Source organism: Spodoptera frugiperda, chromosome 16 (genome assembly GCF_023101765.2).
Source record: "Spodoptera frugiperda isolate SF20-4 chromosome 16, AGI-APGP_CSIRO_Sfru_2.0, whole genome shotgun sequence".
NCBI lineage: Eukaryota > Metazoa > Arthropoda > Insecta > Lepidoptera > Noctuidae > Spodoptera > Spodoptera frugiperda.
The window spans coordinates 1,309,553-1,333,243 of NC_064227.1; the positions used below are offsets into that span (position 1 = coordinate 1,309,553).

At 37.3% G+C, this 23,691-nt stretch overlaps 1 protein-coding gene and 1 long non-coding RNA gene across 8 annotated transcripts in view; both read left to right on the forward strand.

Annotated features, from left to right (window-relative positions):
- LOC126911585 (uncharacterized) overlaps nucleotides 1-23,691 on the forward strand; it is a 297,716-nt gene that overhangs the window by 42,895 nt on the left and 231,130 nt on the right. The gene's annotated exons all lie outside the window — the stretch shown is intronic.
- The window catches only part of LOC118280602 (uncharacterized), a 76,083-nt gene continuing 56,659 nt past the window's right edge, over nucleotides 4,268-23,691 (forward strand). For 2 of the 7 annotated variants that reach the window (XM_035600783.2, XM_035600792.2), the window contains exons 1-2: nucleotides 4,270-4,479; nucleotides 13,191-13,326. In XM_035600783.2, coding sequence (XP_035456676.1) covers nucleotides 13,270-13,326 — 57 coding nt within the window. In that variant the 5' untranslated portion in view covers nucleotides 4,270-4,479; nucleotides 13,191-13,269. Of the gene's footprint in view, nucleotides 4,489-13,190; nucleotides 13,327-23,691 lie in introns of all 7 variants that reach the window. The other 5 variants (XM_035600795.2, XM_035600793.2, XM_035600785.2 and 2 more) reach the window with 5 other exon arrangements.

Here is a 23,691-nt window from a genome sequence, read left to right on the forward strand (position 1 = left end):
GAAAAAATATTAGCCATATATTTTGTCTAAAAATTAATCAACGTTTAAAAACTACGTCATTTCTACGTAGAAGTGACGTCACGCAATATTTCAAATCGATATACATATGTATCTTAAAAAAAAATAAGTGTCTAATATTTTAAAATAATCTACAAGACGGACATTAAAATAAAAATTAGTTATCTACCCTATTGACATAGCAACAATAGTGTCGTTCTCATGAACCTACTTATTCACATTGCTGTGTAGTGTACAGACAGCAGATCACACACACACACACACAACGTCACGCCTTTTTATCCCCAAAGGGGTAAGCAGAGGTGCACATTACGGCACGTAATGCCGCTATACAATGTACACCCACTTTTCACCATTTGTGTTATAAGTCCCATGTAATAGGGGGTGAGCCTATTGCCATATCCTGGACACAATTCCAGACTCCGTGCTACTACCGAGAAATTTTCGCAAATCCGAAAAAAGCCCAGTAATACTTTGCCCGACCCGGGAATCGAACCCGAGACCCCTTGTTCGGCAGTCGCACTTGCGACCACTCGACCAACGAGGCAGTCATAGGCAGCAGATCATAATACATATAAGTCACCACCATTACCTACTCAGCTCTCCTAACAACAGCAAGCTAGATATTAAGTTCTATAACAAGACCGAACTAGTTAAACCACTCGTTACCAAGCTTGCTGGACCATGAAGATAATTAAAAAGTTTAGTTTTAAAAGAACAACTTACTAAGTGCTTGCAAAGATAAAGGATTTCAAACTCTATCACAAAGCCTTTTAGGTCATTTGAAACTTTCAAAGTAAAAGAAAGATGAGAGGGATAACACTTACATAAAATATTACACTTGTTTTATTAATTATATTCGAAAACGTTGGCCAAAATTGTCATAAGCAATAGCCTGTGAGAGTCCACCGCTAGACAACCTATGGGGGAGGCCCATAGTTCAGAAATGGCCATACGCATTCTATATACCTAGTATTGGTATTCTATAAAAGAGGAGTTTGCCATAATCTCCTTGCTTGACAGATGACATTTTGACTTGACATTTAAGAAAATGGTTGGTCAGAGAGTGCTCTTGCCTGGTCTCTGTAAAGTCACCCCAGTAAACTGTCAGAAGCGTTACAAGTGCATTGCCGGCTTTTTGGGGGTAAGGAATTTGAGAACTGTTGGAAATTTTGGTATTGGGGAGATTGGGGAGGCGGGTAAGCGGCCATTCGGTAGCCTCATTTGGCAGAAAGCCCGTTAGGCACGATCACCTCGCCTGGTCGGATTGTCCTTTTCTTAGGGAACTTTACTCTCTATTCCTTAAAACACAAACCCAAAGATTCCTAACTATAACTACTTAAACCATTTCTAATCATGCCATAATAACGTGTTACTTAGTTGGTACCAAGAAAAACTTAACCTTGAAAAGATCAATAGGTTTAACCAGCCAATGACCTTAAGCTTCCAGTTAACTGAGCCACGTTTAAACTACGCTTACATAACTGAAAATAACACAGTTCTAACACGTGAGCTGTTGGTCGATAACTTAGGTTTTTTAAGTGTAAGTTAGATTGTATAAGCACTTTTTTAGGAACTTATTCCTATTCCCATATATACTTTATTCCTTTCTTTAAATAGTAATTACTTTTAGGGACTAATACTTATAATAGTATCTTTAAAATCAAAATTTCCGTCAAATATCCCAGCCTGTTGTGTAACCTTTAATTAAACTAGTGAATAAATAATACTTAACTTTGGTTATGGTGGTAATGCCAAGTCTTTGAACATTTTTTACCGGGGCTCCAGCTCAAAGCAGGAGAAGGAACAGGGTGATTTTTAGTCAGTAAGAGTCTGACACTACAAGGCGGGAGAAGTCATAGTATGATATTCCCCCCTCAAAAAAAAAAATCTTTTAACATTTGGAAAGACTAAGAGATTCTAATTCACTAAAAATCTAATTCCAAAAAGGCTAGCAACTCAATTTCTAACTCTTCTAATGTTGCAAATTGTCTGCACAGTTGGTGTAGTGGCTGAGCGACCGGCTGCTGTGCAACGTGATGCGAATTCCAACGAGGCCGCGTTGTCAACCAAAAAGTGATAATAGTATTCGCTCAATAAAAAATATTATTAGCCAATCATCATTAATACCATTATTAGCCCTGAGTCAAAAAGTACGGCGGTGTTTCACCCATGTGCCTTGGATAGCACGTAGAGCCGTTGATCCTGCGCCTGACCTCTCTCCGGTCCTGTCGGTCTACCGTCTCATCAGGTTTAGAGAGTGAGGGAACAGTGAGTATACCTGTGTTTGCGCACACACTAGTAGTGCACTATAATATCTCCTGCCTAGTGGGTTAGTCTAGCTAGACTTGTCACCATGATCGCAATCGATTGGAAGACTTTCAATGTTATAAGTTTCCATGCGCAGTGCCGATTACCTATTGCTTGCTAGGTGATCTGCCTGTTCGTTTGAGCCAGCACGAAGTCTGAACCTATTCCTAACCCTTAAATTACATAACAGGTATTTCATGTTACAGTATTAGTTTTTTTTTACTTTAAAGAATTTATTTACTTAATATCCCAATAATATTATGCAACATATGTACACAACCTAGTAATCAAATTTATATCTCGACCGGAGTGATACCACGGCCTCACAGAAGGCCGACGTGAAACAACGTTTGCGTAGTGTTTCGTTATGTGATTCAGGTTACCGGAGGCCTAATTACCCCCCCCAACCCAATCCCCGATTTCGCAACAAACCTGAAATTCCTAACCCGCAAAAGGCATCGCAGTTGTAACGCGTCTGGTGTTTCATATGTCCATGGGCGCTGGCGATTGCTTACCATCAGGTAATCCGTCTACTCATTTACCGGCTTATACCATAAAAAAGCGAATCTCTAACAGACCAGTACAGTTGTTCTTTCGGTCACTAAACTAACAGGTCAGTGAACCTAATAATCACTTTAAAAGCCTTTTAAAGCCAAATAAAGTCTGGAATTAACTACCACTGCGTTAATGGAAATTATTACCAAGTACATAAGACACATAATGGCTTGGCAAGTCTATACAGCTGCGACTTTATTGTTCACGACCTGAAGATGTGCTATCGCGCTTATTTGCCTTGAAGGTGTAAGTAGAGTGTTCTTTACTTACTTATACATACATAACATCCCATCATCATCAACAGCCTATAAGTGGTGATTAATGGCTTCTTCTCGTACAGAGAAGGTTTGAGCATTTATAAACACGCTTTCTAAATGCGGATTGGCATCACCCGTACCATATTTTAATACCTAAATGGATAGGCAGAGCTACCTAACTATGATTTACGTTTGATCTTAGGTATGATCCAGACATGTATTATCACACAAAAGAAGCTATGGAACTCATCCTCTATCTATGTACCTAAGTCCTAAGTACTCTTAAGCTTTGTTATATTTTCTGGAACGTTCCTCCCAATGACCTTAGACGTTCAAGCTCGCGAGCGTACCTACAAGGTAAATTGATCCTTCACGAGCGAGACGCAGGCAAATGGAAATATAAAAGAAGTTGGTAAGAATGCCTCCCATGAAAATGGCTCGTTATTCAAAGAAATACAAAGGAATTCTTCGTGGAAAGCACAAAAGAGGTCGCACACACGACAGGCACAAAAAGGAATAATTCATAATGACGAAGAAAACGAGTCTCCTCGCTCCTTGCCTTGGTATGACCTAAAAGATTTCCAGCATTGCAGCTTATGGCTGAAAATCAGCTGCAATGCGCAACATTCAAACTAGCACAAGAACCACAAGGTAAAATACTACAAAAGTCATTCACCCTACATTCTATACGGCTCACAGTTCACCTACAACTTGATTATCTGTCAAATTATTATCGCCATTTTCATCTCGATACCATTCTGACGTTACCCAAAAAAATTAGAATCTTTACAACACAATTATACGCATGCAAACAAAAATATACACATCCGACGTCCGCCCACAATCAACAATCATTATTTTGTAATTTTACGACTCAAATGAAGCAATAGAATCGATGAAAAGACAATTTAGAATCGAATTAACACGCAGAAATGTCACATTTGGCGCGTAAACGTCAAACGTCAAGCGGCCATCTTGCGCGAGCTTATTGGCGCGCCGCGTAGGGTTGTTTCGGCGGTGAACGGGCGGACGTACGTCTGTCTCTGTCGCGCTCCGTTACATAATACGGAAATGGGTGAGCAGTGTTAAGTTTTGTGGCGAGTTCCGCATGCGGCCACTGTCGGGGGGTAGTTATTGATTTTTCAAGGAGTTTGCGGCAGTCGCCTAGCACGCCGGTGCCCAGCGCGAAAAACACATCCGAATCGCGCTCGCGTTTTTACAAAAAACACAATTATTTATCCTAAATTCTAATATTACAGTTAAATACACCGAAATCAGTTAAATTCGTTCTATATTCTGTTATTTGTGTGGAGAATTTCTGTGCTGGAAAACTCATTTCGTAAGTGTTGTACGTTCAATTGTCACTTTTTATTCCAAGGCACCATTTTAATCAGGTTTTATGTGTCATTGGAGGCTTTTTATTGTCTTTTTCTGTGTTTTATTTGCATTTTGCCAGTGATTTTAGTGCTTAAAGCATGTTGTGTACTGTTAATTGCAATCAGCTGTTGGGCGCACCCGTGCATTTAATTAAACGTCAAAATGTCGAAAATATTTACGTTTTAAGCCTTATGTGATTTCTGTGTCAAAAATTGCTTAAAATTGGTATAAAAAATTCGACTCACCAATTTGTCTAGGCCGAAATTCGGCCTCAGCAGTCTAGTCCGAACCATGGCGTGGTGCACGTTCATTTTTAAATTTTTATTATTATTTTTTTCGAAATGTAATGGCACGTTCAAATCACTCGCACGTCAGTCGTCCACTGATTAAATCTCAATGATGCATATACACTGCTGGGTGTATGCGAAGCTCAATATTCTCCTACGAATCAATAGTACAATGTATAGTGTGGAGGACAGATCTTGGTGAGGCAGAGATGTATGACGTCACAGATCGTTAGTGACACCATGGTGACGTCATATGTCCTTGTTCTCGTCCCTCGAGATGCCTTCGGGTCTAAAGCTCATTACTTTTAATATGGCTGGTTTAATTTCCAGTATTGGAATATTAATGGCCTTGTCATGTGGTTCCAGTTTACGAGTCTTATCCCTTATTAGATTAGGGGAGATCCAATTGATATTCTTTGGGGTTTATAGGTATTTTTATAAGGCTTGGTAGTCGCGGTAGGGGCTCCACTGATCTCATCAATTTCAACCAACTTTAACTAAAAGCAAATTCAATCTGCTTTCCTTCCACTCATTCATTCACTTATTACCTTTACACCTGCCTTTCTGCTTACCCCCATAAATTGCACAATAGTAGAAGGTTCCCTCATTACAAATTCAGGAGCCTCTTACTCCTGAGGTCAGCTAATGGTATCCGTAGATCAGGATTAGATTTAGTACCTTGGACCTTACCCAAGTTAAGGGTACCCGTATTTTAGGGCCATAAGTTAGTGCTTCCTACCTTTTTGGACTAAACCTATTCTAATATGTGGCAAGAATATAGCTTGATATTAAGCATAATCAGTATAGTGAATAATTTTCCAATAGCCGGCAACGCGCTTGTAGCACCTCTGGTGTTTCGGGTGTCCTTGGGCGGCGCCGATTGCTTACCATCAGGTGATACTCGTGTTAAGCTCGTTTGCTAGTGTATCCTTTAAAAACATAGCAAATTTTCAGTGAAGTACTCATTTATACAAAGGTACTTTTGGAGCATTAAAAATACCTATATAGAATTATCTTTTTATATATTTAAGCTAAGCCATACTAAATTAAGCCTGTGACTGAAACCGAAGCCTTGATATAACCTATAACTATTGTAGAAACGGCAAATGTTTATAAGTTTTTTATTATTATTTAAATTAATAATTACTCTAGTGTAGTGGCTATCCTCATCATCATCATCAGCCAGAAGACGTCCATTGTTGCACAAAGGTCTTCCCCTTAGTCCTCCACGTAGAACGACAAACCGCCACCTTTTGATTGTCCATTCTTCTTCTTATGATGCCACTTCATTCCTGAAGGTTGTCCATAGGCGGCGCTAATCGCCAACCATCAGCAGACGAATCACCGTCTGCTCATTTACACCATATCCCATATGAAAAATAAACCACACCCTCTACATTTAGTTTATACATAGATATTCTTGCAGATTTCACCCATATAATCATTAAACATAAACCCTAAATTCCTTTAAAATGTCTTACAGGCTCTGATTCCATATAAATAATGAACAAGAGCCTTTCAAGATACCTACAGACTTTCCATATATTTCTACTGTCATATAGGGCTATCATATTTCCCTTTGAAGGCTTTTACATGTTTTATGTAGACGCATCAAGCCATACAAAACCAATAAAAGCTGATCTTTAGATGTGCGAAGATATCATACAAAGCGAGACCACAATAAACTGGTTTTGTATAGCTCTGTGTGAAGCTGTTTGTATTATGAGACATATCTCAGATTTATTCCTAAGATACTCTGTGCTTGTGGTATTAAAATGGCGTCGATACGTTAATGGATCAAAGATTCAAATGATTCTAGATTTGAATCGATGAGTATTGAAAAAAACAAATGAAGCTCTAACTTTTAGTAGCCTTCGCAAAAATAAAGCACAGATATAATTTAAAAAATAAATGTCATCTTATAGTGCTCAACTACTTTAATAGGTTTCTTACAGTTATATTTCTCCATCCCGCATTGAGCAAGCATGGTAATTAATGCTCAAACCTTCTCCATGCGAGAAGAGGCCCATGGTCAGTAATAAACAAATTATATATTATCAGACAGGAGTCCATAGCACAGCAAATCATTATCATTAAATATAAATTACATTACGTTATTAAAAAAACATGGAATGGACACTTATCTTAATACCAAAATAATGGTAGAATTTTTACCAAGCCACTGAGTTTGATAGCATTGCCCGGTGAACCGGCAACTCAGCCGGTTATCCGAAATATTCAGCCGGATAAAAAAGTCCCTGATCTCTAATGTATCTTAATAAAGCCTAACATTAAGACACTTATCTTAATACCAAAATAATGGTAGAATTTTTTTCACATAATTGAACTAACAAAACCATGTAACCAAGTACTGATAGCATGTGAACCTGACTGAAAAAGAGTAACCTATTGAGCTTGCTCGTTCTTCTCCATAGGAATCTAAACTTTGAAACGAGCAAATGGCTTCACTAGAGGCCTGACCGACAGACAGACATTTTTTTTCTTTTCGTTCAAAAGCGCCTTCCCGGTCTATTTGAAATAAATAATTTTGACTTTGACTTTATATTTTAATACCTGAGTATTAGGCCCTAATTGTCAATTACATTAGCTAAACGTAAAAGATTATAAAAGGAACATAAAAGATACATTAGCTAATCATAAATACGGCTACCAAGTCAAGGTGTTCGGAGCTGCGCACTACCTAGCAGGTTTACCGGGACTCCGGCTCAACCAGGCGTAGGAACGGTGTGGTTTTTAGTCAGTAAGAGTCTGTCACTCCCTCTAGCATCACGCAAAGCGGGAGAAGTCATTGGATGATGTTCCCCTCAAAAAAAAAACGAGTATTTATTTCACAGGACATAATATTATTACGAAAAATAAAACATCCCTAGCTTCTACCACCGGATAAAAAGTGTTATTCCAGACTATAATTTACCCCTGTTCCAAAATTCCTCTCGACATCTTCAGCCATTTTAATGTGAAGGAGTAACAAACTAACATACAAACTTTTGCATTTATAATAATATTAGTAGGATTCGTTCTGGAATTATAATCGCCTACGCATTAACAAATAGAAATTGTAAGCAATCACAAATAAAACGGTAAACCTAATTTATTTTTCCCTAGGACTGCTATTAATACTCCCACTCAATATTATTGAACACACAAACATCCAAACTTCATCACTTTGCCATTAATAATATTAATATCAACTTTTAGTTTTACTATTTATATTTACTTTTTAACTAAATCATAATATCAATTAGATAGACGATGATTGAAACACTCTTCTGTATTAAATTAATGTTATATTTACTTTCTAAGATTATTTAGACACCACTGACAAACGGTGAAGGAAAACATCGTGAGGAGATTTGGGTTTGTAATTTCTAATTAAGTATGATTTCAAACTTATAATTAGAAATTACTAACAAACCCGGCGAACTCAGTTTCGCCACCAATGACTTTTCCTGATTTCCTGCTTATCTCATGAATTTTTTCCTGAATTCTAAAAATCTCAAGCGCCTCAACTCTTGCTATAAACCTCACGGAGCCCAAGACCTTTCCAACGAATGCAAAACCGAGGAAATCGGTTCGTGCGTTCTGGAGTTATAGTGTCAGGAAGAAAACCCCGTCTTACTTAGATAAGCCCAGATATCCTTACTATGGTTTCTTTCACCATTCGTCAGTGGTGTCCAAAAAATTTTAGAAAGTACGGAAAAAGTCACATTGATACCTGGCGTTGATTGGTTTTGAAACCGCACTTTCATCCGTGAGAAGCAGTCTTAAACCAAACACGATGTAATAATATACGTGAAAATTTAACTTTTTATTACGCACCCACAGGTGCATTTACAAATATACAAGTTCACATGCACTTGACATCCAGACTCGAAAGAACCATTTGTGGACCACACAAAGAATCGCTCCGTGCTGGAATCGAACCCTCTACCCGTCGCTCGGCAGCCAGTTGCCCAGTCACCGCGTTACCAACCGTGCAGTCAAATTGTAACGTAATATGTATACATGAAAATTTCACTTTTCAAAAACACACCACTACCTAAATTAAACTTGTTAAAACCTTCATAATGAGGGTTAGGGAGGGCCTGAAATTTCAGTAATTCCTCACAAACCATCAGACTTCGAAAGTAGCCTCGATAATTACAGGCAATTTGAATACTATTTCAGGTATTTTTCAGGAACTTGTTTCAGCTTTTAATTAAAGTTATCACGTTATTTATTTTTAGTAGGAATAGTTAGAAGCGCATATATTTTGAGTCATCAACGCACTTGTAACGCCTCTGGTGTTTCAGGTGTCCATGGGCGGTGGCGATTGCTTACCATCAGGTGATCCATTTGCTTAGTTACCGGCTTATATCACAAAAAAGCTATTAAATAATGATTTAAAATACCACGAATTTCAACCCTTCTTAAAGTCAAAAGTAAATAAAACAAAATACAATTCGCTGAAAATATTTAACCTTGAACTTTTCGCAAGGTTACAAAATTTCAGGAAATTGTGTTTCATTCCTGAAAATACGAGGCTCAAGCTTTGTTTTAATTTCGGGAGGTAATAATTACGTCTTATCGTTCGAAATAAACGCCTGAAAACCTGAAAATTATGAAACAAAGGGCGTTATCTTTGAAAGCGTGAATTATTTTCCTAATGTGTTTGCGTTTAGGAATATTATTTCAGCTTCAAAATATTTTGTTTCAGAAGGGAATCTTCAACAGGAAATGAACTTTGAGGTGTTGGGTTATGATTTAAATTAGAGTGTGAAGTGTTTTCTTGAAGATTTATCAGGTTATTTTCTAGTAAGCATTTCACTGTAAACTTACACCTTTGTTTATTCTATGGGGTACATAGGCGGAATTTACAGCTCTTCCAAATATTTTTTATGGAATAGAGACATGAGTTGTCGGATCACCTGATTGTATGCGTTCAGCGCCCCCCATGGACATCAGATAATACCAGAGGAGCAGCAGATGCGTTGCCAGCCTCTTTTCTTGGAGGTTTGAAGTTCGTATCGGTTCGGAAATACCGCCGATGACAGCTCATTTCACAGTTTAGCTGTGCGAGGTAGAAAATTTCATGAGAAACGCACAGTTGTGGCCTGCCAACCATCTATATGATGGGGATGGAAGTTGATAAAGATATAATTTGATATCATTGGCGGATTGATAGCATTGGCATAGGTATCATACCTAACATGCTTATCTTAATAGCTCTTCTTTATTTTCTCTTCTGTAATAGCACTTTGGGCGTCTCAAATTACTGTGCCACCACGACACTCACACAACAAACAACCTTATGACCAACTCGAACATCAAACCCAAGACCTAGACATCGACTTCCATTACGCAACCATTACAGCACCGAGGCTAGTAATTAATTAGCTCCAGCTAATTATAATTCGCTGACAACTCAAATGAGTTTGTTAATTAGAACATGCCACGCGAAACGATTTTATATCACGATATTATCATATACAGGGATCGAGGAAAAGAAAGTTAAATATTTGGTCTATGAACTTATTTGATCTAGGTATTCTGAGAAAGTGTTTGGTCTGATACCTGCCGCGTCTTTTCGCCATCGACCTACACGACAGCACTTCCATCCCCATCATATAGATGGTTGGCAGGCCACAACTGTGCGCTTCTCGCGCAACTTTCTGCCTCGCACAGCAAAACTCGTCTCGACTCGTCTGCTCGTTAGTCATCTATTACATAAAAAAAGTTATTGACAGTTTTAATAGGGTAGATGACTAATTTTATTTTAATGTCCATCTTGTAGACTCCAAACTCCTAAACTTTGATTCGTCTTATTGAAGTATTGTTATCTTATATGACAAAATAAAAAATTACATGTTTAATTTACATACCCCGTTATCATCCCTATTGCTTACCATCAGGTGACCCGTCTGCCCGTTTGTCCTCTACCCAAATAACCCAGTAGTCGATCGTTCTATTGACATTATCGAGAGCGCCAGCTAATAATCAATAAGTTATTTATTATGTACCAACGTGTGCAAATTTATCGCTAACTCGATGTGGCCCAATACCCGATATTGATTGAACACTAAATTTAACTAACTAGTTAGCGTTCTAACTAAATCGAGTCTGCAAAGTTTAGTTGCAAAACCACTAGTGAGTAAATTGACTAGTTAGTTTCATACGGGAATTTCCGTGTCGTGTAAATATGGGGGCTTCAGGGTGCTTTTCCACCAGAGATGTGGTATGCTACGTTGCTGTGGATGCGTTTGGCTTCCACCAATCATATTCATCTGGTGGAAACGGGTTCAACAAAGATAGAATTTTTAAATGCGTGCTATAGATGTGTGCTATTGAAGGCTTCTCTACTATCGCAAATACTATCGATACATCGCATAATCGAGCTGCGCATCTTCTTTGGAAAGCTATTTAGTTTAGTATCAGTGGAAATGGTCACATAATTACACAACTTACCTATTACACCTTAGTAGCATTGCTATATAACACATCTGGTGGAAAAGCATCTTAAAATTGTGGTGGTTTTAGTAAATGTGTCTGAGTGTCTAAGGTTATCAGCTCCGCCTATGGACACCAGCAACACCAGATTAGTTACAATCACAAGTGCGTTGCTGGCCTATACTCAAAAAGTAAAACGGGTCTGATGTCGGATTTCACCAACCTCTCCTAAATTTTAAGGGACCTCTGAGCCAAGACAGGTGACACTTAAAAAAGTTGGACCTTTAACTTGATTTGCCTTCAACAGTTTTCTTTCGGCAGTTAATACTTTAAGTGACACCTAACAGTACAAGTCTATCCTTCTACTCTCTTGCCACCCATTCCATTAAGATATGCCATCAATTGCATTACCAACTCCAACCCTTGTCCATTTGATGGAGATCAGATGGAGTTTCTTACTGATTCGTTGCCATTCGAAGCCTACACTTTAGAACGAGCACCTTCAGCAGCTTCACTGACGGATAGACTGACAGACTGTTAATATTTTAAAAGTAAAGTATTTATGGTTTAATTGGAATAAATGATAAGACTTTTGACTTTTGAAAACTCCAATCCTTAATCAATATCTACAAATGCATCCCTATTGAAACTTTCTACTTTAAATTACAAAATATTTCAAAAGGTACAGGCCAGACATTTTGGAAGCCTGCCAGCTTATCTCAAAGGATGCTGAACAGTTTTTGGTATTTAATCAACTGAGAGATTTCCTTCATAGAATAGGGAATGGGACATGATTGGTTAAAAGGATGCTTGGTCTTGGTTATCTTTATTTTTTACTAGCTTTTGCCCGCGGCTTCGACCGACGATTTTTTAAATAATTTATGATATTCACGAATCGAAATCAGTCTCAAAAGTCGATTAACATCAAAACCCCAATTGTTGGATTCCTTGTTATGAGTTTATTACTCAATTCACCTCCTATTACATGGGAGTTGTGGTGAAAAGTGGGTGTAGGTATTTGCATTACGTGCGTCATGTGCAGGTCCACCACTGCCAACGCCACTGCCATATAAGGCGTGACGTTGCGTTGTTTCAGAGCTTTTTAAGGTCCGTAAAGTATCATCAATTAAAGCCTGAGTTGTAATTAGCAGTAACTTTTGAACCCTACATTGAACAGGCGGGTTTAATGTTGGGTAGGATAACAACCCAAAGTTAGTACTTAACGTTCATACGGCACATAGTCTAGATTTCAGACCCAAAAATGCTTTAGGCAAAGGGGAGTTGGGGAAGCGATGATATTTGTGACATTTTAAGGGTAATGGCATGAGTTTATTTAGTTGAATACCTACCTAAGTTAGTCATGTGTTAGATTCGTAACTGTATGATCCGGAGCTGCGGACTACCTAGCGGGTTTACCAGGGCTCTGGCTCGAAAAACTGGAGTGGGAACGGGGTGGTTTTTACCCAGTAAGCGTCTGATACTCTCGTCTCGCTCAAGGCGGGAGAAGGTATTGAAAGATTATCACCGCTCAAAAAAATATCTGAAAACTGTAGATTTTGTGTCTTTTGCGACCCTTTAAACTAATCCTACTAATATTATAAATGTGATAGTTTGTATGTTTGTTTATTACTCATTCACGTGAAAACAGCTGAACAGCTGATCAAGATAACTTGGAACAGGGGTTAATTATAGTCTGGGATAACACGTAGGGACCTTAATTATTTCTTACTCACCTATCAGGCCGTATCCATGTCCATATCTGTAGGCTTCTCGTTTTCTCCTAAAAAAACTTTCCACTTTCTAACATTGTGACTTTTTAGGGTTCTGTAGCCAAATGGCAAAAAACGGAACCCTTATAGATTCGTCATGTCTGTCTGTCCGTCCGTCCGTATGTCACAGCCATTTATTGACCTTCTAACCTCCTGCCCTTCTATTCCAGCAGCGAATGCCCCAGCAGCCCAGCTCAGTGAGGGCGTAAACCAGTGGCCCACAGACTCCCGGCCTAGAGGCGTGCCCAGATGATCGGATCATTCTGGAACCTGTGCCGAGCGTGCCCTTCCATGCCCGTAGATAAGGTAAGATAGACCTTAAGTGTGTTAATATTAATGCTGTTTTTCTTTGACGGTTTGGTGGTCTGATAGTTGAGCAACTGCTTCTGTCAGATTTTGGGTGAAAAAATACAGACCATTTTGTCTTTTGAACCACTGACATTTTTAGTCTATAATATAAAAATAAGTCGGGTTTTCTTTCCTGACGCTATAACACCAGAACGTACGAACCGATTTCCACGGTTTTGCATTTGTTGAAAAGGTCTCGGGCTCCGTGAGGTTTATAGAATTCAGGAAAAAAATAATAGAAAAGCAGGTAAATAGGTAAAATAATTGGTGGCGAAACGGAAAATGATATTAATCATTTCCTATCGGACTACTCTGAGAAGAAATGCCGAAACAAACTCAGAGATCATAGTCTCTTTTAAAGTCCAGACAAATCAAATAAATAATGATGTGAGAGAACTGTGCAAGTTGATGTAATAGTGGTCTTTTGAGGAAGGTTTTGAAGTTTTCTGCTCAATAAGTCATTACAAATTCCAGGACTAAAAAAACTTCTGATATTTCGGTATTTTTTTTATAAACAAGTGCGTCCTAAAACCATACATATCGTCACGCCCTTAAATACCCGAAGGGGATGGCAGAGGTTGCACATTATGGCACATAATGCCACTTTACAATCTACACCCACTTTTCACAATTAATGTTGTAAGTCCCATGTAATAGATGGTGAGCCTATTGCTATATACTGGGCATATTTCTAGACTCCGTGCTACCACTGACAAACTTTCAAAAACTTTGTCCTAAAACCTTGTAAAAAATATTTCTTTCTAAGCAGTTTCATAAAACTTATTCAAAGCCTTAATAAAGAATTCATGAGGTACCTAACAATAGTCGCGGAGTGCCGTGATTTCTCCCGGGATTCGAAGCCGTGATGTAAAATAATAGGTATTATGAAACTACAACAGTCAGCAAATCAGCTTTGAGTCTCCCTTACTTCCTTAGATGTTTAAAAAAATATTTTATGACAAAATGCCTTTTATTGAGTTATTACAAATACTACTAAATTACGGCTTTTTAAAATCCTGAAGATTTCCGTTTCAGGAACTTCTAAGTTTTCTTTTTTTTTGAGGGGGTAAATCATCCAATGACTTCTCCTACCTCGGGCGAAGCGAGAGGGAGTGTCAGACACTTACTGATTAAAAACCACCCCGTTCCTACTCCTGCTTTTCGAGCCGGAGTCTCGGTAAACCCGGATCAGGGTGACCCAGGCTTACCAGAAATTTCATAGGACTCCCAACTTAACTGACAAAAAATAGGTGTTACCTACATATAATGCCTATCTCTTTGGGGATTGGGGATTAAATGTTGTTACCTATATTACTTAAACGTATTATAGAAGTATATTGATCGAGACGATAGCAGCCATTTTTAGGTAACTTGTACGGCTTCATCGAGACGGTTATATAAAGATTAATGTCCAAACTGTTAGGCTAGGCTAGGTTTTGCGGATTAGGAACACGTTTTTTGAGCACTATTTATCATTTACTTTTTTGCTTGTGGTAGCAAGTTAGGCCGGTGTGAATTTGAACTGGTATGTACTGATATTTTGTCTGTTTACTAAGTTTTTGTCAGCAATAAAATTACCTCTTTCAATAACCTAGATGTCGGTCGGTTTACTGAAGATTTTTGACATTAATTCTATTGAGGTTGACTGTCTCGTTGGTCAAAGAGACTCGGGTTCGATTCCGGGTCGAGCAAAGTAATACTGGGCTTCAGTTTAAAAAAAAATCTCAGCAGTAGTCACGGAGTCTGGAATTGTGCCCACTCTATGGCAATAGGCACATCCCCTATTACATGGGACTTATAACACAAATGGTGAAAAGTGGGTGTATATTGTACAGTGGCATTAAGTGTTTTACTCTGCCTACCCGTTCGGAATAACAAGAAAAAGGCGTAATGATACATCTATTGTGGTTGCAGTCAAAATCTGAAATTACAGATTAACATCGAGTAAGCTGCTTGAAACAAAATATCGACACAGAACGATAGCATAAGCTATGTTTTGTAACTTCTCAGAAAAGGGTTATAAAAATGTATTCCCACATTTTTCAATTTCAAAATATGATTGATGAATCTTTCATTCCATAACTTCGAAAAATTCTGCATTGAATTTTAAGTAAGCAAAATTCACAAATTGCAAACTCATCCTGAGCGTAAACCCTCTTAAGCTTGGGTAAAATCATAAGCTGGTGGCACCCTCTTATACCCTCCTTCCCTCTTTCGAAAAATCCTCTGACTCCTGGCAAGGAGCCAAAGTCTAGCTACTCCAATCATACTGGCTTGCATGTAAAAATTTAAGTATTTTTGCAAAATTTTAAGGTTGATGTCCAAAGCGAATTTTGGATTTTGATGGTGAAATAATTTTGGGAAAGGATTTGGTACTTACATGAATGATTTAGACGCATCTAAGTAGGGGAAATTTATTATTTAAAAAGGAAAAATCTTAATAAGTTTAAAGTTATCTTACAGTACCTATTGGAAATTTAGTAGTGTATTATACTCATACGATTTTTTTATTATCAGCCTAACTTTAAACATCATTTTCTCAAAAGAAGTAAAACGTTGGCTGGATCTTTTCTGTTTAACAGGATCCATTTATGACAATAGCTACAATAGGTTAGGTATCACAAGAAAAGGCATAGAACATTGACCCCTTAAAACAAAATCAATCGCAAAGATCTTTATTTAAACTAGAATATACATATTCAGACCATTCCGTTATTACAATTCGTTTAGACATCATAAACATGTATGTTTGTCTGTGGCGACAATATGGCGGCCGTCTGCCAGCGGTTCTCAAAGTTCAAGCTATAGGAGTGAGTCACTAAGTAGACGAATATTTTAGAAGTTATTTTGTATTTGGTTAATAGATTCTATTGAAATTGTGATTGGTTTTTGTTGATACTAGTTGAATAAGTAGTTTGAATTTATATTAAGTGGTTTGAAAAACAAAGTAGGTATCTATAACAGAATTGGATACTTACCATTTATGTTTTTCGAGTATGGAATGTTGCAATACCTTGTAACAGTGCAAATGAAGCTGTTTTTCTGATTTTCTAAAAGATAATATAGTTGGTAAAAAAAGATTTTCCTTCTTTCTTAAAGGTAGTTGGTAAAAACTTACTAATTTTGTATCGTCAAATAAAGTTATAGCAAAAGAGATTGAGAATATAATGTAGTTTTAGTACAACATATTTTGCTAGAACTTTTTACTACACAGGCCTAATTAATTTAAGTCATAATTTACATGGTCTTAATTATTTACCACGTCTTTTTGCACTTAAACCACATCAAATTATTCCTCGTCAAACACAGAAACCATTGCCAGAACAATGAATGATTTTGAAATTTTAAAACCGACATTAGTTTTGATATCTCTTCGGGGAGCCATGAGCTTAGGTAATTTGTCCAAAGCCAATTAAGTCGTAATTGTTATGGCAGTTTTTGTTGTACAACAATGAATTAAGGTTGTTTTTGCCACTGCTTCACCAACGGAGCCCCGATAACCCCTAGGCAGTCCGTAGCTCCGATTAAAATCTGCCTACTCTAAAAAAAACCATAACAAAATTTTCAAACCGTCGTTTATATTATGCCTGCCATTCTTTAAAATTAAACAAATAGAATAAAATCTTCTCTATTGTAAACTCTAGTAAAAATACAACAAACAAAAATAGAAAAAATACAACCCTTAAAAGAATGACATCTTACTAAAACCCCTATTGTTATGTAAAACTTTGAGAACCACAGCCTTTCAATAGTGTGACGTCAGGCCCCCATCTAATGTAGCGACCGATGGAATATTTCAGCTTGGGAGGGAACAAAGACTCCTCTACTGAGTGATTTCCTCTCAATATTGATAGAACAATATAACGGTTTCATGTTGCAGAGAAAAATAGCTTTTGAAGAATATATTAAGACGTAAATAAACTGCTTTTAGTATAAAGAGAACAATGAAATGTGGTTGCATTGGTTGAGTGACTATTTACTTTATGACTTGGGATAATTATCAAGGGATCCATATACTCGTATGTCGACTTATACCATAAAAAAATGTAGCATTTCCTAATGATTTAAACAAAAGCTCGTCTAGCATATCTTATGGTATTATCTAATTTAACTAAACTACTAGAAACCTATGCCACAACAACCTTCCTAGTCAAAGGGATAATCAAAATGCCATTTCTAGTACATTTGCTGAAGTAATTCCTATACGTTAGGGCGTCGACTTATAAATGACTTCGCATTTGGAGACCTAACGTTAAACTTTGAGCTCCATTGTCCCATTATGACATCATTGTATGTACCTAATGTGGCCTATAGGCTATTATATTACATACGGGAAGGTAATTTAGTCAAGTATATAAGGCTGTATGGTACGAAAATAGCTTTTATGGGTTATGAAATAAAGTCGTTATTGCGAAACATGATGGTGAATTGATTGAATTGTTATGGCATGTATTTGTTCGTGTTATGTGAAAGTATATTGTCAAGTACCTACGTATCTAAATGGTAGGTATATAATATAAGGTTAGGGGCCTGTTTTACAATGTCTAGATAACCGCTATGTATCTGTCACATAAGTTTATCGGGTACTTAGTATGATTTTCTACCAGAGATGTGCTGTGCTACGTTGCTGTGGATGCGTTTAGCTTCCACCAATCATATTCATTAGTACACATAGCTTAACACAGGTGGAAACGAACTCACCTAAGCTGTTTTTTATATTGAAAGATGCGTGCTATGGATGCGTACTATAGATGTATGCTATGGATGGCTTTCCTACTATCGATACATCGAATAGTCGAGCTGCGCATTTTCCTCGCACAGCTACATAGCTTAGTATCAATAAAAAATTACTCATAGTTTCACGGCTTAGCTACAACATCTACGTAACATAGCTACATAGCACATCTCTGGTGAAAAACCATCCTCATATGAACGTGGTGAAATAGGCACTAATATACATTGTAATACCAGCTGCTACCGCGCGTCTTCACCGTTTCTGTTTAGCTGCTATTGAACATAGGATGATGTTTTATAGCCTATACACTTCTTTGATAAATGCACTAACCCACACAAAAAGAATTGGGACCAGCCAGGCTATTGAGCCATGTCATTGGTCGTGAGAATAATCTCGACCAACGGCGGATAATGCGATCAGATCAATTTCAATTCGACTGTTTCAAATTGACAATTACAGATGCAATTATAGCTTTTTATTTTTGAGGGGGGATAATCATCCAATGACTTCTCTCGCCAGGGCGAGGCGAGAGGGAGTGTCAGACTCTTACTGATTAAAAACCACCCCGTTCCTACTCCTGCCTGTCGAGCCGGAGCCCCGGTAAACCCGCTAGGTAGTCAGCAGCTCCGAAATGCAATTATAGCCTAGCAGTAGTTGCAGAGATTAGTGCGTTAAACAAATAAACAAACTCTTCAGCTTGGGTAAGCAGAGATTACTGAATCTTTAAATAAATTTAAATGATGAAAACTGTTTCATCATTTATTTACATAACGGGTCTAACCATTACAGCTCTAAGTCTACTTCAGATAAAAACTCAATATTTCTTCTCATTTTACACTTGAGATGCTAGAATTGATCTGCACCACAGGGGAGAGGTGAACGACCTACCCCGATCTATGTACAGTCAGCCTTGTTACTTAATATGCAGTAAAAAATATACAAAAAAATAGATTCAGCATACAGTAATTAATTCGTCTTCTGGTTTAACCAATTGTTAGAAAAGAAATGGTTTCATTATAATGTCCACAATAAATAATTAATTGGGCCTCCGGTAACCTCACTCACACAACGCAAGCGTTGTTTCACGTCTGTTTTCTGTGAGGCCGTGGTATCACTCCGGTCAAGCCGGCCTATTAGTGCCGAATCATGATTGTCCCACACTTAATATCTATGTGATGACACACGATATCTTTAAGGAATATGATATGTATCGTAGTGTATTTGATTCCCATAGAAAAAAAAGATCGTAACTTACTTCAGCAATAGCTGTTATACTAAACCTAATTAGTTTATCAGTTAGGTAATAAAAAAATATTAGGTAAAACGAACCAAAGTTTAAGAATGGGGGCAAATACATCATTTCTACGTATAAAAACGTACCTATAAGTGACATCACGCGATATTTCGAATCAATATAATATATCATCGAAAGTTGTTGTTTCCATAAGAAAATAAACAATACGTGTCTAATATTTAAAAATAATCTACAAGACGGACAATAAAATAAAAATTAGTCATCTACCCAATTGTAATTCTTTCACCTGTACACCAAATAACGTAGCTGACTGTACTTGTACCTGGTAGCAGACTTGAAATCTAATACATTACTGCAGACGTTGACTCTTGCCAACATTCTATCGACTGAAACTTACGTAACATTACGACTGAGTTCAATCGAGAGGTCAGCAGTGAGTTCAATGTTTTGGTTCAGTGTCTTTATGTAACTTACGTATAGAATAATATAGGTTGTTCTATCCTTTGGGGTTGGCATTTCATTGAATTTTTTATGGTATACGCCGGTATTTTTTATGGTAAACGAGCAAACAGATCACCTGATGGTAAGCAATCGCCGCCGCCTATGGACACCCGAAACGCCAGAGGCGTTACAAGTGCGTTGCCGGCCTTTTGGGGGTTTAGAAAGATTGGGGAGAGGAGTAATTGGGCCACCAGTAACCTCACTTATATAACGAAATACAACGCAACCGTTGTTTCGCGTCAGTTTTCGGTGAGGCCATGGTATTACTCCGGTTGACCTGACCCATTCGATTTAATTGGGTCCTAGTATTATTTTCTTCACATTATTTGTGTCACATGAGATGCAGTTTTATCAGTCACTAAAAATTTCAGATCAAGATATAACCATAAAATTTTACTGCTTTCAGAAACACTCATAACTTTTTGTCCTAAATAAGTAATCGCGATATTAGCACACTTGTAAGCAAGTCCGAATTAGGTTTTTTGATATAAAACAAATTCTCGATGTAGAAAAACAAATTCGTTGTCAATTTGCGAAAACAATAATGAGAAAAAGCAATCTCGAATCCAGAATTCATTTTCTAAAAACATTACTCATTTATTTCCATCTCGATCCCGTAACAAATTCACCGCGAAAATGTATCTTTTTACTAATAAAACACGAAAAACCGTTTTCCCATTTCAATATATAACCTCAAAATTTCCAATCCTGCAATTTTTCCCGCCCGGTCTTATATGGGCCAATAAAGCCGCGCCTCAGTCGCCCGGGATTGGTTGCCTCTGTGCGGCGCGACCGTCCCATTGGTCGATAACGGCGGGCAACGACCTCGGCCAATCGTCACCTTGAACTTTTGAACTGTGCCCCCAAAGGGTCCTTTTGATTGATTCTTTTTTCAAGGTTTTTAGACATTACTGCGTCGTTTAAAGAGTTTGAAAAGTTCATTTTCTTTGTAGAATATTAGATTACAACTTGAATAATATATTATATGAACATTATTAAATGTATATCTCATTGTGTACTTAAACATTATCTTATGTACCCACATCAGTATGAGCAAAGGGATCAAACTTGCTTGAATCAATAATGAATAGGGTAGATGACTGACTATTTTAATGTCCGTCTTGTAGATTATTTATTATGGAAATACAAATACTTTCGGAGATAATAAAATACATTGATTTGAAATGTCGCGTGACGTCACCTCTTATTCATATTTGCTTCAACTCCTAAACTTAGATCAATTTTATCTAAGTATCGTTGAAAAAATACGTGCCTAATAATTACGTAACTGACGGGCTAAATATATTTTTGAGTTTCATACCCCGTTATCATCCCTATTAGATCCGTTTTATTCTGATGTAAAATATTATGGTAATATCTGAACTGGGGCTTACTCTTAAATCCAATTTCGATCGATCGACATTGATATTGTGAAATTTCGTACTCTTAAATTGCAAAACTAGCGCCCATAACATCTATATTGTGTGGATATTTAATTAACAAAATAGTATTGAATTTTGCTTTGTATTCCGTACTCTGAATGGTATTTTAACGGCTACGATTGGAATTGTATAGTTTTGACATATAATAAATATAGATTTTTTTAAGATTGAAATTGCATCAAAATTACGATTGAAGACTAATGTACTTACAAATACTCAAACGCTCTCAAGACTAGTTCTATCGCTTCCAATTATTTATAAAATGACAGAGGTAACACGATGTTAAAGTAGAACTTAAAATTGAGTAGCATTTAAGTAGATATTTGGGCGTAAGCGCCCTGAAGGTTTTTAAACTGACATGGTCACTAATACTAGTATTGGAACTCGATTCAGTTCATCCGTGATCATGGCGCTTGCAACAGTGCCGAAATATCGGAAACTCATAGATAAACATGGTAAATATCTCGTCTCAAGTTCTAATAATAGCCCTGAAGGTATCACTAAAAATATCCCACTCTACATTAATAGCTAAAACAGAAAAAAAACCTACATTAGCTAACCAAAAAACCAGACAATAAAATACAGGCAACCAAAGGCAAAAAGACTAAAACCAAAAAATAATTCGCAGCCAAAAAAGCTAGGCTGAATGTTTTTGTCGCTGATCTGAAAAAAGCCGCATTCAAAAATAGAACGCGGAGTGACGTCACTCATCACAATACATGGAACGTGATATACAATGCTTAGAATCTAAAAAAAAAAAAGAAAAATGAGTAAAAATGTTTCAATGCCAGTAGCAAGCATTTTGTATATTAAAATATGAGTCAAGACATACTATTTATTATAGATATAATTATATTTAAGTGTGGGAGAGCCATGCTTCGGCACGAATTGGTCGGCTCGACCGGAGTGATACCACGGCCTCACAGAAAACCGACGTGAAACAACGCTTGCGTTATGTGAGTAAGGTTACCGCAGGCTTATTACCCCCCTTCCCAATCTTCCTATTTCGCGATTCCCCAACAACACTTAAATTCCTAACCCTAAAAAAGACCGACAACGTACTTGTAACGCCTCTGGTGTTTCGGGTGTCCATGGGCGGCGGTGATTGCTTACCATCGCGTGATTCGTCTGCTCGTTTACCAGCTTATACCATAAAAAATCCTTTGAACAGAGGCCTGCCTCAAAACATCAAATAATACTTTACTTGACCCAAGAAAAAGATAATAGGTACCAAAAACTTCATACTTAGCAGTTTTTTTTCATCAAATCTGATGACTTGATGAAGTCTCATATTGCAATAAAAATATGCCATAAGTAGACTCGTCCATAAACCGTGCCCGCAATTTAATTGTCGTCGTTATTTCCATCCTAACAAGGTTGGTTTTGGCTTGTACCTCGAAGTAGGTACTAAAAAAAGTTTATATCGCGACCCTCGTAAAAAGTGATGTAAGTAGGATTGGGAAATTAGTTTAGTCCATTGTTCTGTGCGCAGTCTACTTTATTTTGGCCGCATTGCAATTTTTGTGTACGCATGCCACCATTTTTATTTTTACTAACTTTCGCCACTGGTTTCGTAATATATCTTCTATCCTATATCTATCCTATAATATATAAAAATCTATTGATGTTCGTTAATCTCGCTAAAACTCGAGAACGGCTGGACCGATTTGGCAAATGTTGGTCATCAATTATTTTTAAAAGTCCTTTAAAAGGTGAAAAAAATAGGTTTGAGGTGGTACGGAGTATAGCTACTGGTTTGTTTGAAGTTTTATATGTATCACTAGCTGGACCAGCTAATGATACATATAAAACTTCTTATTGAATCCAACTATTTATTTAAACAACGCATCATCAAGATCCGTTGCGCAGTTTTAAAGATCTAAGCATGCATAAGAACAGACAACAGAAAACTAATTTGTTTTATACCTTGGACTGATACCAATGATATTGTGTCGATTAGTCCGTAAAGTAATAATAGGTCACGATAAAAAGGTTACTGAATTAGGTTCAAAATTAAACACGCAAACATTTTTCGTTTTCGCCTTGTATTTTCAATACATAGTACGTCTAGGTACTAAAATAGAATCTAGTAATTGGATTAGCAGCTAGACAGGCAACACGAACTAAGCTGGTTCTCTTAATTCAATCTTGTATAGGACATTGACCCCAGCTGAATAAAAATGGCTGACTAGTTCAAGTCTTTTTATTTATCCGACTACGAGAAAAAGGAAGGTTATGAGTTTTATTTGATAGAATAGGAAACTTCCCCCATGGCTATAGACTCATCCCTATTTCATAATATCTCCTTAAACATATACAATTTATTTTTATAACATTTTCTTTAAGAACCTTATCGATTTTCAGGAACGTCCTACGTACGCACGCCTCGC